The 15,395-nt window shown below is 37.6% G+C and overlaps 1 protein-coding gene across 1 annotated transcript in view; it reads right to left on the reverse strand.

Annotated features, from left to right (window-relative positions):
* ME1 (malic enzyme 1) overlaps window positions 1-15,395 on the reverse strand; it is a 137,699-nt gene that overhangs the window by 73,858 nt on the left and 48,446 nt on the right. Inside the window, exons 4-5 of the mRNA XM_055136663.1 lie at window positions 8,232-8,307; window positions 2,462-2,623 (exon numbers count right to left, since the gene is read on the reverse strand). Coding sequence (XP_054992638.1) covers window positions 2,462-2,623; window positions 8,232-8,307 — 238 coding nt within the window. The remainder of the gene's footprint in view (window positions 1-2,461; window positions 2,624-8,231; window positions 8,308-15,395) is intronic.

Raw genomic sequence — 15,395 nt, forward strand, 5'->3', positions numbered from 1 at the left:
TCCACTCCATGAATACACATTCTTCTCAAGTGCACATGCAATAGTTTCAAGGGTAAACAGCAAGTTGAGTCACAAAAAGAGGCCTAAGAAGTATGTGAAGATTAAAGATAGATATCAGACCAAAACCCTTTATAAAAAACATAAAAGAAAATATTCAGTTGTACACTGCACCACAATATCAGCAATGTATTTGGAGGCTAGTCTCAAAGGAAACAAAAGAAGTAACAAATGATATCACATCAACTTGGAAGATTTACAAAATGAAAAAAAACTAGCATAAAATCAAAAATGGATTAAGATCCAAAATATATAAGAACGTCAGATACAATTCAACATCAGTAAAACAAACAACTCAATTTTAAAATTGGTAAAGACATGGATACTTCCCCAGAGAAGTAATACAGATGACTCACAGACATGTGGTAAAATGCTCAGCATCACTCATAAAAATGCAAATCAAAACCACAATTGAAGAATCACTTCATAGTAGTGAGAGTGTTCATTATCAAAATGATTGGAAACAACAAACATTGGTGAAGATGTTGAGAAAAATCAGTTACTGAGAACGTAAATTGGTATAGTGTCTATGGAAAACAGTATGAAGGGTCTTTAAAATAAAAAATATGAAAAGAAAATTTCATGTAATCCACTGCTACCATACTAAGGTATCTAAAAAATATCTGAAAGATATAAAATCATATATGAAGGATATAAAAACACTTATTTCAAAGTATACATGCACACCAATATTCATAGCATTATTATTCCCATTAACTAAAACATGAATCAACTTAGATGCCTATATATACAAGCTGTGATATATGCGTGTATATGTGTGGTATATGGATGTCTAACTGCATGTATATATATACATATATATATATGCATAAATACTCTTAACGGAGGGCTGAAGCGATAGCACAGCGGTTGGGCGTGCGCCTTTCACGCGGCCGACCTGAGTTCGATTCCTCCGCCCCTCTCGGAGAGCCCAGCAAGCTACCGAGAGTATCGAGCCAGCGCGGCAGAGCCTGGCAAGCTACCCGGGGTGTATTGGATATGCCAAAAAGAGTAACAAAAAGTCTCTCAATGAGAGAAGTTACTGGTGCCCACTCGAACAAATCGATAAGCAACGGGATGACTCTTAATGGAATACTATACTTCCATTGAAAAGGTAAAACCAATTTTTGCAAACAAAATAGATTTTGATTATATTAAACAAAATAAATATGGAAATTAAAGACAGATAACTGATAATTCATTCATTGAAATATAAATAATTAATTCAAATGAACTGTAAAACAATCAAAACTATCTCATAGGTATCCTGGAAATCTACAGTGGTCACTACAGAGGAAAAGGGAAGGGGGGTGGAAAGGTGAATAAACAGGTCACTTTGATGGTAGGAGGATGAGATACAAAGGTGACTCGTGAAATTCCAAAATATTGAAAATTAAGGACAAGTTACTTTATATTTTTTCAAATTTATAAAAGCATCACAAACAAAAAGAAACCGAAGATATCTTAAAACATACACTGTATTAAGATGGTATAATTATTATCAAGGGATAATCAAATACTAGAGAAGCTGGAAAAATACTAATTACATTATATAATGGGCTGGAGTGATAGCACAGCGGTAGGGCATTCGCCTTTCACGCAGCCGACCCGTGTTCGATTCCTCCGCCCCTCTCAGAGAGCTCGACAAGCTACTGGGAGTATCGCGCCCGCACGGCACAGCCTGACAAGCTACCCGTGTGTATTGGATATGCCAAACACAGTAACAATAAGTCTCTCAATGAGAGACGTTACTGGTGCCCGCTCGAACAAATCGATGAACAACTGGATGACAGTGACAGTGACAGTGACATTATATAAGAGGGAAAAAAGATAAAATAGAAAATCATTTTCTTTTAAGAATTGGGAGAGAAGTCCCAGAGGAACAGCTTGGGAGCTTTAGAATATATGGCTTGCAAGCATATGGCCCAATCCCCAGTACCACTGCACACACCAAGCATAATCCTGAAAACTCTGCTGTTTGAGCCTGCAGCTCTGTTCTCTGTAAGCCCAGGCACTGAAAGCAATTTCTGACCAAACCACAGCCCACTGTGCATAAATACCTCAACTAAAGCGTGCAATCCTCAGTGAGCAAAGCAATGAAAAAATGCAAACAACACAGCCAGGAAGCACAGCCTAGCTGCACTGCACATCTAGAGTATGACCCTGCAAGTGTACAGCTAAATGGGCAAGAACCACAGCCAGACATGTGTATGTGATTCACACCCCCCACTATCCAGCCCTACTGCCCACTGGCCCCTTCATCGCATCAATAACAACAAGGGAAGAAGGAAGGGGTGGGAGATTATAAGAAATGGAGATGGGTTTGAGAGCAGAAGAACCAGACAGGAAAAGAAGGAAGTTCTTGGAAACAGCTCAAAAGACCAGAATCAGTCTTGTTGTTTACCTCATTTTCTGTTCCCACATCTAGAGTAATAGGCAGACATTCTTGTGGGTTCATCCCTCCACAGGCCGTGTAGAGAGCCAGCTTTCCCACAGGGATGCCCATTCCATTGCAGCCAAGGTCTCCCAAGCCAAGAATACGCTCCCCATCAGTCACCACAATGGCCTAGAAAAAATATATATATTAATACATATTCACAACTCCTAGGGCATAAATCCTGATCACTTGTGTTAGTATTTACATAATGAAATAGTAAACTGACAAAGAAACATTAATTGGATATACATGGAAAACATTTCCTTTACTTGTGTTGGAAGAGAAAGAATAAATTTGATATATATTTTTAATATCTTGCTAAAATTACATTCATAAGAAACAGGAAATATTACAATGGGTAATGTCCTTACACATAATCATTTGGGTTCAATATCCCACAACTTATATGGTCCCCCCAAGCCCACAAGCCAGATCTCTGAGCACAGGACCAGGAGTTAGCCCTAGGACCAGCAGTGTTTGGCCCAAAAAACAAAAGACAAAAACAAATATATTTATGAGATTGATTTTGTTTTCAATAACAGAAAAGAAGTATGCCAAAAGGTCCCCACAATTAAAATCATTCTATTTTAAATTAAAAGGGGCTTGTGGTAAGGGAACAAACTGGGAGCTAGAGTAGTAAACAGAACAATTTTGAAATATACTCATATCCACTCCTGTGGACAATTACCAAAGTACCCATAACTAATCAATGTATAAATGTTGAATAGTTCTTTAATATTAATACTACTACCAAGATCTTCCAATTTTCAAAACATTATTTATTCACTCTAACTACTATAACCATTTGATATTGCTTACAATATCTGTAGATATATGCCCAATATAGACTACTACTATAATCTTCCACTAGATTTAATGAAATTTGTTTGCTTACTTATTTTATCTAACATTTTACTTGTTAGAATCATTCTAAGATCATGGAAAGTTGAAAAGATAGTTAGCCTGCTTAACATCTCTCCCCAAAATGGTACAATTCATTATATTGTTTGCACACTTTTAATCACCCTAAATATAAACCAAGTGTACATTTCATCTATGTCTATATTTTAATTATAGGCAAGTTGCTGTGGTTATTGAAATAAGACATGCAATATCTTTATTCTGTAATTTGTGGCTATTTAGTGAATTTAAGCAAAAGCAATCTTGTCAAGCATATTTTATTAATTTTCTACAAACTACTACCTTGGTCATATCCATATATTGTTGGGAAACTGTCAGTTACTTGACCTTGAATAAATTGATGAATTAAAGTTTTCTGTTTTTTTAGTTATAAGGTGGTAATGACAACCACCATACACCAATACCTATCACAGAATTTGGCAAAAAGTAAACCATCAATAACAAATGTTAATGAAGGCATTGATGATTCAATAAAATGAGATCATGATATACAAAGTGTCAAGTACTTACCATAGTATTTGGCACATAATAAATTCTCAAACAACTGCAGCTATCATGAGGACTAATGTACAGACATAGAATGTTAGAATTCCAGGGGAATTCAGAGTAATTTCAGTCCATTCTTCTGATTTTCTTTCTTCAGTTTGGGAAGAGTACTCACCAATAGTGCTTGGGAGTCTGGGGAAGGTCACTCATTCCCTGTGACAGGCCTGATAGGTGCCAACGTCTGGCAATGCAGTGCTGCTCGTGCCCAACTATGCTGGTCATGCCAGTGGTGCTCAGGGCCCACCAGGGATATACATAGAAGTGCTAGGGAAGCAGGCACAAAGTGCCAAGGATCAGCCTCGGGACGTCATGCATGCTAGACATTGGCTCCAGCCCTTTGATCTATCTCTCTGATCCTATCTCTCTTGTGCTATAGAGTAAGACAAAGAAAATCCAAGAACTAAAATATCTTCCTAGGCAATTTACTTGACAATAATAGCTGAGAATGATCACACTGAACAAGATCTGAGGGTTAAAAGGAAGGAAGGTATATTCTTGATAAACTTTCAGTACCAATATTGCAAACCACAATGCCCAGAGAGAGAGAGAGAGAGAGAGAGAGAGAGAGAGAGAGAGAGAGAGAAGAAAAGCACCTGTCATAGTGGCAAGCAGGGGGTGAGAGATGGGGATAGATGAAAGGGAACCTGGGGATTGATTGGTGCTGGTAAATGTACACTGGTGGAGGATGGGTGTTGGAATACTGTTTGGCTGAAACCAAATTATGAACAGCTTTGTAATGGTCTATCTCACAGTGATTCAACAAAAAAGTTAAAATAAAACCAAAAGTTTAAAACTCTTTAAAAAAAAACAAGAGCTCAAGCATGTCAACAGTTTTAAACAACAGTTTTTGAACAACAATTTCAAAAAACAGAATGAAGTTTTTGCCCTACAAAATATTACACAATATACGTGAACACAAATTATTGAGATAGTTTTATTATTTTTTGTTCACTTACATTTATTATGCTTTAAAAAGTTTCTTAAAAGTAAAAGTAGGTGGTAATTGCCTCAAAATATGTTCTGAGGCATTAGACATTTCATTTCACATTATATCTCATAATAAAAACACATTTATATCACTAAGTCACAAAAGTTTTAATACCGAGATTTTAATAGTGATAAAACCACTATTCGTCATATATCTATCATTTATCACTATATCAACATCTCCTTACATTTCTTTTTACTTTTATCTTTTGCTTACAGAAAATAAAGAAGTTGGATATGCTCTGTGTAATAACTAAGTCACATCAACAGATTAGGTTAGCAATTCTATTCTGAATTCCAGAAATGAAACCTTCATTCTATATTGTCAATTATAGTCAGGGCATTACCTGAATTAAAAAAAAAAACACCTGTGTGAAATGCGCAGGGTTTGCCACACACAGACACTCTCACAAAGTCCTGTCCTGTTCCTCCTTCCCTTCCCTCGGGACCTGTGCTTCTGCTGATGCCTTCTTTAAGCAGGTTCTTGCCTCTTTTCCTGCTCTCCGATGAGCTTTCCTCAAATATTACTTTTATAAAACCATTTCCTTGTTCAAATCTGATATTCCACCTTTTTAAAAACTCTAGATTCCTCTTTCTAAATTTCAAAATATTTCATAATAATTTGATTACCTGCTACTTAAGCAATCTTAAGTCCAGTGCATTTCAATATTAACACGGTTTTGGTGAGGTCAGCCAATTTCCTTGTTGCCCAAGAACACTCTCTTCCTGAACAAATCAACATTTGGTTCACTTGTTAAAACAGTATCTTCGACTGTTTTTCAAATGATTGAAGACTAGATTTAATTATTGGTTTTGCAAGGAATTTTTTCTGTGTTTTTTGGGGGCTGGGGGTGGGGGGAAGCCAGGGTTTGAACCCAGGATTTTTCACATGTAAGACAAGTGCTCCCTGGAAGAGTTTCATCCCTATTCCAAGAAAAAATTGTTTACTATTCTGGTTTTCTCTGAATGAACATAGCAGTTATCATTTACAATGAATAGTTTATATTATTGTCTAACACAATTACCTATGCTTTGTATGTATTATTTTTAAGTATTTATTACAGCTATTTTTTAAGTGCCTGTTATGTCTCAGCCTCAAGTTAAATAACAGTAGTAATGGTTAAGACCAGGAATTTTAATGAGAACCCAAAATTAAGCTTCAAAGGAAAACTCTATACTATTAATAAAGTTAAAAGTATGGGAAGCAGAGTGATAGTTCACTGCCTGGGTGTTAGGATTATAGGGATATTAACTCAACCTCTATGCTCTAGAACTATTTCCTATACTGATTCTGTGGGCCTCCAAAGGGTCAGCTTGACTTTTTTTCATGCTGTTTATGAAAAAAAATTTTTTCTTCTACCTATCATATCTTGGTGTGGGAAACTAAATAGAACTAATTAATATCCTATGACCACTGGGAAAATGTTACCATTGCTCAAAGAATGCAGATGACCTACATTTAGGATACTTCCAGAAATAACCACTGAATTAGAGAAATCTATCTTAAGGCAGGCATATACCCAGAGGCAGTTTTTGTCATACATTATGTGACATTTTATCCTCCTCTTTCCTTGCCACCCCAGGTCCCTGATTTATAGCTCTCTTTCCATGGCCAAAATTGGGTCCTGATAATTAGTGCAGTTCCTCATGTACTTGTTATTAAAGTTTTCTTTGCTAACCTGACTGTTACTAATTTGATCCCACAGGGAAATAAAATAGAATGTTGATGAAATTATCCCCTGTGTCCTAAAAACTTATTCTGAGAACTCTCTGTACATTCTTGCTTAAATGTAAATATCCTTCTCAATGGGCAAAACTTGTACTTCATAGGATTAATACACTTCTGAGAAGTTCTTAAGAACAGGATCTTAAGGTCAGGCAGTACAGTCTACTCAGTGGAGGGAAAAGTTGAGGGAGAAACTGAGGTGGGGAAAGGAAAGAAACTGGGAAGAACTGAAATAGGCACAAGGCTTGACTTTACAATTTTGCTTAGCATTGAGTTTAAAAGCACAGTGAATTAACTTTAACCAAAATTACTACAGTAACAAGTCTCACGACGGAGACGTTACTGGTGCCTGCTCGAGCAAATCAATGAGCAATGGGATGACAGTGACAGTGACTACAACAGTAAAGATCGTTAAGGGAGCTCCACCTCAAAAGTTACAACTAAAGTGAGTCTGTACTAAGAGGCATTAACTTATTCAATGTTGGAGCTAAAAGACTGCAAAAAATGTTCTGAGTAACCTTGACAGAAAGAAAGGCTAAAAAGGAAGTCAAGGATAGACATCTTACTTTCCTCAGACAAGGAGAGTGAAATACAGTGCAGTAGCAGGTTCCAGAACGAGGACTCTGAGGCAGTCTGTGGAGACCACCACTGGGCACTGCTGCTCAGCTACCCGCACCTGTCTTTCGGCACAGGTGCTCCTGCTCATTCAGGTCGAGCTTTCTCACACAGAAAGCTGCCAAACGCCAGACACCATGTGCTAGTTTATTTTCACTAGCTCACTCACTTGAGGAAGTGAGATGTTACGTAAGATTCGATTGATAAAGGAAATGAATTAACATTCTTGCTTAACTTAGGAGATGATTAAATACAGAGAAGTAAGGACCTTGTTTAATGAGATGTACAAAATAGGATCTTATTCAACATTTATCACCCCCTCGATCAGGGTTTCTCAATGTGGATCATGACACGCACAATGGAACGGGGGAGACACAATGGGATGCATTGTGCAATGGGATGAGGGAGACACCCGTAGTGGCTTTGGGTGCAAGTGCAGGAAAGGAGAGGCTTTCTGTTCGCTTAAAGAACAGGGATGCCCAGTGATTTTATTTTTTAAAAAAAGGCAGGGCTAGACCAAATAAATTTTCAAATATCTGATTTAGAATGAATAAAAAAAATAGAGCGCTGGGGAGGTAGCTTAAAGGGCTGGAACAAATGCAATGCATGTGAGAACCCTATGTGTGCTCCTGGGCACTGACTGGTGCCTCAAGAACCACTGGGAACAATATCCCCTCCCACCATTATGCAAGGAGTAACTTGCCCACACACAGCACCATTGGTGTAGGCAATTTTTTTAAATATACTAAGAAATTATAAATCATAGGGAAACAGTATCTAAATGATATTAGACTAAAATAAACAATAATACAATTCCATCACTACCCAAGAAAATCAAAGGGCCAGACATGAGATAATATCCACTAGAAAAGCTAGTGAATGCTACCTAATAACATGAAAACTGTCAACAGGAAAACATGGTGGAAGAATCTGTTAACTTACCTTGATATTATCTTCTGGCCATGCATTAAGAATTGATGCAATATGTCCCTGATCATGGATACTGATGAAGAGGCCTCTGACAAAATAAAAAAAAAAAATAGAGGATATTTTAAACTTACTTAAAACTATCAAGAGCAACTAAAGATTTTTATTAGGTATGTTTATCTCCATTTTTACATCATCATGATCATCATCATCCCATTGATCACTGATTTTCTCAAGCATCTCAGTAATGTCTTCATTTGTCCTAGCCCTGAGATTTTAGCAACCTCTCTTTACTCTCCTTCCCAACAGTGCTAAATTAAAGGCTCTTTCAGGGTCAGGGGAATGAGACCCATCATTGTTACTGGTTTTGGCATATGAATATGCCACAAAGAGCTTGTCAGACTCTCCCATGTGGGCAGGAAACTCTCAGTAGCTTGCCAGGTTCTCTGAGAGGGAGAACTAGGCTATAAGATATTGCTTCCGGGAGCTTGGTTTTATAGTCTCTGGATGTTGGCCATTGATTACATGGTGGGGGGCGGGGGCGAGGGGCAGTTCCTGGGTGTGACCTCCTAGCTTTGAAATTTTTTTCTACTACTATAAACAGTATTATCAGTATGGCCGCAGATGCCCACTCTTGAGCCCCGTGAATAACCAAAACTTTAAATACTGTCTCAGTCAACACCACACAGCCCCAAATGTGTGCCACACTATGATGTATGTGTTCAAACAGCCCATCATTAGCTTGTGATTTGCTGGTGCCATTTTTACAAAATAGTAAAAAAATGTTCCTTAAATGATAGGAAAGAATGCTATAAGGGAGAAATTCCTTTAAACAACATATTAACATCCACAATAAAGGTAGGTTCATTCTTATGTTCTTAAATATTATTTTTATCAAATTCTCAAATACTTTTTAAACTAAAGAAACATTCACTATGCGGGGGGGGGGGAGTAAAATGGTTTTATTTAAAGAAATGTGAGGAAAGAGTAAGAGAGAGATGTGCTGAAGAGAGAACGCAGGCATCTCAAGAGACAAAAGGTGAGAATAATCATCTCAGGTAGAAATGCTGACCAATCTCCAGGGCGGAGAATGCCAATGTTCACTATTTATACATACAGAAATTTTAAAAGCATTATCAATTCCATTCAGATTCATGTATTGCACTTTACTAAATAATATTTTGAAAAAACGACTCAGCCTGTAAAAGTATGCATTTTCTATGTATTTCATTTAATACATATTTATAATGTGAAGATAATACACATTTATAATGTGGAGATAACTGAAGTGACTGATTAATGCAGGCAAATTCTTTCACGTGAAATTTCTTAATGCTATTTGTAACTTTAGCTGAAGTTTGTATGCTGTTAGATTTCCCACCAATCTCTGTACACCATGTTCCCCATCCCAACTCCAGATTTTATTTCCCACTAATTTCCCCCCATTTCCCATGAAATTCGAATGAGTAACTTTAAAACTTTCAATAAATTTAATTACTTATAATTTATTTGTTACAATTTTGTTTCAACATAATAAATGCAAATTCTAAGTGCCACATAGAGTAAATATACAGACTATTGACTTATTGTAGGGCAACAACCCTTTTACGTAACTTATAAGCATTTAAATAGTGAGATTCTAGTCAGCTACCCAGAAGCCAGCTATTATGTTTGTTTTCCTCCCAATCAAACCCCTCTCTCCTAAGAGTAACCACTACCATGACTTTTCTGGTACATTTCCTTAATTTACAACATTTTTTATCCAAGTGATGAACTATCCCTTGTCTGCTAAATGACTCACAATCTGGATTTTGCTGATCGTATTCCTACAATACATACACATATTAATATGTTAATCTTTCTTCTATATTTTTTTGGAAATCAGTAATTGAACTAAAGACTTAATTCATTTCTAATTTTTTTAAAACAATCTTCGTGATTTAGTATTCTCAGACGATGCATAATATCTTGTAATTCTTTTTTGATTTTGTCAGCTCTGGACTAAATATCTAGACCTCATCTTTCTTTTTCTTTTCTTTTCTTTTTTTTTTTTTTGAGGGGCTATGCCTAGGGGTTCAGGGCCTACTCCTGGCTCTATGCTTAGGGGTTGCTCTCAGCATTGCTTGGGAAACCATGTGGTACAGGGTTCGAATTAGGTGGGCCTCCTGCATACAAAGTCTGTTGAACTATCTCACTGTCCCTAAACGCATGCATTTAATGGGGGTTAAAAAATGGTAGGATTCCAATTCTATAAATTATTCTTTATTGGTTTGTTTTTTGTTTTTTTGCTTTTTTGGTCACACCTGGCGATGCTCAGGGGTTACTCCTGGCTTTTGCACTCAGGAATTACTCCTGGCGGTGCTCAGGGGACCGTATGGGAAGCTGGGAATCGAACCTGGGTTGGCTGCGTGTAAGGCAAACGCCCTACCCACTCTGCTATATTTAACAGGTATGTTTTAATTAATCAGTTTTCTATACTGATACTCAAATTGCCCTATATTTAACAAGTGAAAGACTCCTTATGTTGGCTAATGCCTACAGTAGTTACTGAGAATTTCCATGTTCTCTGTTCTGAAAAGATACTCCATTTTGTCTTGAAAATGTTGGCCCCAGCTTTAAAAGAACCATTTCTCAAACCCTGATTTCTTTTTGTAAAAAGTGACATCCCAGGACCACAATCTAGGTAATAGGAGCTCCTATGCGCCTACTTAGTTAAAATATTATTACCAACAAAATTTTTAAAATCTTGTTAAGATTCACTTCCTGTTTATGGCCACAAATCTCCAATTAGCACACTTTTCTAGTAAAGTTTGCTACTCCGATTTCCTAGCAAGTTCAGCCTATAATTCTCTTACAGGATCCCTTCACATCTCTTTTTCTCTTGCTTCATCTCTTTTATACTCACCTCCCTATCATTCTCAGTTAACAGATAAATCTCAAGTTTGAAGTTAAAGTAAATGTTTCATCTAGGGAGATAAAGGAAGAAAACTGCTTTATTTTTCTAAATTACACTAATCAAATCCATAATTTAGAATAGTTTTAGGTTCACAGCAGAATTGAGAAGACATAGACATTTCCCATCTACACTTGTACCCAAAAATCTCTCCTACTGTTAACTTCCCACCTCAAAGACTACACTTCTGCAATTATTTCCTCTCTAAGTTATGCCACTCCATTCTCTACTGGATCATTCTCATTAGCATTACAATCTACTCTGTTACCATCCATCTTTTGAAAAAATAGTATTTTTTTCCTAATATCCACCTCCCCAGCTATCCCTTCAAAGATATACAAATTATTTTTTCCCCAGCATTGTTAGCACCCAGAAGTGCTCAGGGATCACTCCTGGCAAGGCTCCAGGCAACATATGGAATATGAGGAACTGGCCATCCTGCAAGGAAAGTGCCCTACCCACTCTACTATGGTTCTGGCCCCAGCGATATGCAAATTTCTATTGGCTCTGTTTCCTTATCTCCCATCCTTTCTACAGTCTATTAACAAGACCCTCACTTCTCAGCTACACCATCTACCAACCAAAGACATTGTCAAGTCATATATAAGGTCAAAATCAACTTTCATTTAACTTAACTTCTCAACTGTGCTTGATCTGGCTACTTGGAGGGAAAGGGGTGGGAACGGTGGAAAAATTGGGGGTTGAGTCTTTTTGTGGCAGACAGTGCTGGAACTTTTGTGGCTGGTGCCATGAATCCTATCCAGATATAAGGGTATGAAGCAAAACCCCTAAAATTCTAAATTAGTATAAAGCCAATGATAAATTTAAAAAAAAGAGAAATTAAATTATATTCACCAAGTATAAAATAAAAATATTCATAGTGATGACTCTCAAACATCTGTCTTTAAGCTAGACTGCCTTTTCCCTTCCAAGTTGAACATCTGACTACCTACTCAATTTCTCTCCTTAATCAGGCCTCAAATTAAATTCTGGTTCCTCAGATAGGCCTCTATAAACCAGTCTACAGAAAAGAAAACATTTTCTACATCTTCATAATTCTTTTAAGAATCTAAAACCATCTTATTTATAGTTCACACATTTATTGTCTGGCAGGAAGAAGACACAGGAGACAGCACAGAGGTATTTAAGGTAAACTCCTTAAATACAGATATTCTTGGTTTTTATAGTCTCTGGATGTTGGCCGTTGATGGGATTACATGGCACCAGGGGCAGTTTCTGGGTGTGACCACCTAGCTACTGGAAAATGGGGGATCTGGGCAGAAGAGGTCCAGTCCCGATCTGAGCAGGCTTGGAGATCTCAGCCCTAGGTCCCGCACACCTGGGTTCCTCTGTCGGTTTCTTCATGCGTGAGGCTCATCCGAATGTGTGGAGAGGGGCCTTGAGTATGGCTGGGGCTGGGTTCCAGAGGTCTATTGGTTGCCGGGGCTCTGCTCGGGGCAGGGAGAGAAACTCAACCCACCCTCTCTGAGGGGCCCTGGTGAAGACAGCCAGGCGTGGGGGCAAAAGACTCTGCAAACCATAATGCCCGAAAGTAGAGACAGAGTATGAGGAATACTGTCTGGCCTGGAGGCAGTAGGACAGTGGGAAAGTGGGGGTATACTGGGGATTTTGGTGGTGGGGAATGTGCACTGGTGGAGGGATGAGTGTTTGATCATTGTATGATTGTAAATCAAACATGAAAGCTTGTAACTATCTCATGGTGATTCAGTAAAATTTTTTTTAATTTTAAATTAAATTACTTATATTGACTTATGAAAGTAACAAAAATTAATTATGAGCGGTTGCAAAGAGATAGTACAGGATTTAAGATACATCCATTGCATGCGGTCAACTCTGCTTTGATCCCTGGCACCAAATGAATCCTTAAGCATTGATGGTCTCTGGACATCACCATGTCTAGCTCTAGAGGCCTCCAAGCACTGTCTTGGTGGCCAAGGTAATCCCCACGCTGGGCAGATTCTAAGCAGCACCACATTCTCAGGTTCTCACATTGAACTGCTGGTCCAATTGGCTGTGCTCTCAGGGAGTTGCCCCAGGAACCACTTGGGAGGCCTCACCCCAAAATCATATTATGATAGTGTTTCAGGCAGATTAGTAGTAACTGCTTGGCTTAAGAAAATTACCAATTTATTAATTTGGCACTAAATTATATGCTTTCTTAATTTTTTTTTGCTGTTTCATATCAATTTAATTTGTTTCTCAGAAATGGCTATAAACTCCTACTAAGTTAAATATTTCTTTTGGATATATATCATGTTCAACTAGGCAATAAGCAGGATTGCAATAGATAATAAAAATTGAATGAAATAAATTTGGACTTGATAAAGAAGACAATTTTGATGAATAATCTAAGATGTTCTTGGAAATATGCCATTAAATAATATTTCTTGGGAACTTGTTAGCTAGCCAAGGTTTTCCAAGTAACACTGTCTCAGGAAATTGTGTCCTTTTGTTTTTATAAGACGTACAATGCATGAAATTTATATCAATTAAATGTCAAATATTAACAACTAAATGTCAAGTTTTATTATCCACAGATATGAGTACAACTTCAGTGAAAGAGGTTTTTAACTACCTGTAAGCTTTTGCATAGAGCAAAAGTAAATTTGTGGCAAAAGTGCTACCTCTTGAAGAGAACTCAATTAACAAAATATCTATAATGTCCCACTAACAACAAGCTTCTTAAGAGAATAACTTGTGAAACCACCCAAAGTGTCTCCAAGATCAAAAATCTGAGAAATACAAAAGTATTAGCATAGAAATGACTCACATTAACATAAGAGCATGAAACACTGACTCTCCACCTACAGAACTATAAATATTAAAAATTTACACAAGAAAATGCATCATTCACACAGATATGAAAATAAAATATACAAACATTTCCCAGCCACATCCAGTGGGGCTTAGCGAGATTCCCAGTTCTGTGCATGCTGGTCATACTCAGGAAGCATGGAATAATGGGGATTAAACCCAGATGTCCTAAATATAAAGCATGGGCTCAGTCCAGTGAGCCATCTCTGCAGCCTCCAATCATATTTAAAATGATTGATACAGTAATAAGCTATTTTTCTTCATGATTAAATTGAAACGTTTCTTTTATTCAAAGTATACTAAATAGGACAATTAAAATTATCATGCATTTGTGTTTGTTGCATGTTAAAACAGGCAATTTTAAAAAGTGGATCATTTTCTCATATACAGAGTTCAAACTTTTCTCATAACCTCTAACACTGTATATGTTTCCTTCTCAAAACAGATTTTTAAAGTGAGATAATACTCCTACTTCTTCATGTTGTCTCAGATAACACCCCGAATGTTTATTTCATTTGACATTTTCTATGCAAGTTTCTATTGTAACTGGACTTGTATTTCATCAGTTCTCTTGTGTGAAATCAATCTTGTGCCCTCCCTGCACAGATACCCAATTCACTAACCCACCAATATCCCAATCTCTGAAGTAGAAAACTCACCAAAAGAATGTCTCTTGGAAGGGATCACCAAGCAAAGGGTGCTAGGCGGGCCCACTAGGGATGTGAGATACGGGCTGAAAATAGACCATAGACTGAACATGGTGCCTGCTTAATACCTCTGTAGCAAACCACAACACCCAAAAAGGGAGAGCGAGCAAATGGGAATGCCCTGCAACAGAGGCAGGGTGGGGTGAAGGGGACAGGGTGGGGTGGGGTGGTGGGAGGGATGCTGGGACCATTGGTAGTGGAAATGGGCACTGGTGGAGGGATGGTCACTCGATCATTGTATGACTGAAACGTAAGCATGAAAACCTGTAAGTCTGTAACTTTGTCTCACGGTGATTCACTAATAGAAAAAAAAAGTAGGAAATAGTTTTAATGTCCCACTGTACTTTATGTTTCCCTTCACAAAGCCTTAAGATATGATAGTATATTTGGGATATATTGTAACTAAGTATGATGAAATAAATGTTACTCAAGTCTGAACAAAAAATGTCTCTTGACTCCACAGGGTTACCAACATTTATACTAGCCACCCTCCTATGCAGCCTCCCTCTCCCCGGCTGGTATCACACATTGTTAAGCCTTACTCTTAACATTTGATCAACTAATTCATCCTAAGAACCAGCTCATTTCCAATTCTGAATGATCTTCTAAAACTTCATCAAGGCACCACCCCACACCTCTAGCTTCTCTTAACTGCTAGGCTAGTTCTTAGTTGCTGATCAGAGG

The sequence above is a fragment of the Sorex araneus genome, chromosome 4, assembly GCF_027595985.1.
Source record: "Sorex araneus isolate mSorAra2 chromosome 4, mSorAra2.pri, whole genome shotgun sequence".
Taxonomy (NCBI): Eukaryota; Metazoa; Chordata; class Mammalia; order Eulipotyphla; family Soricidae; genus Sorex; species Sorex araneus.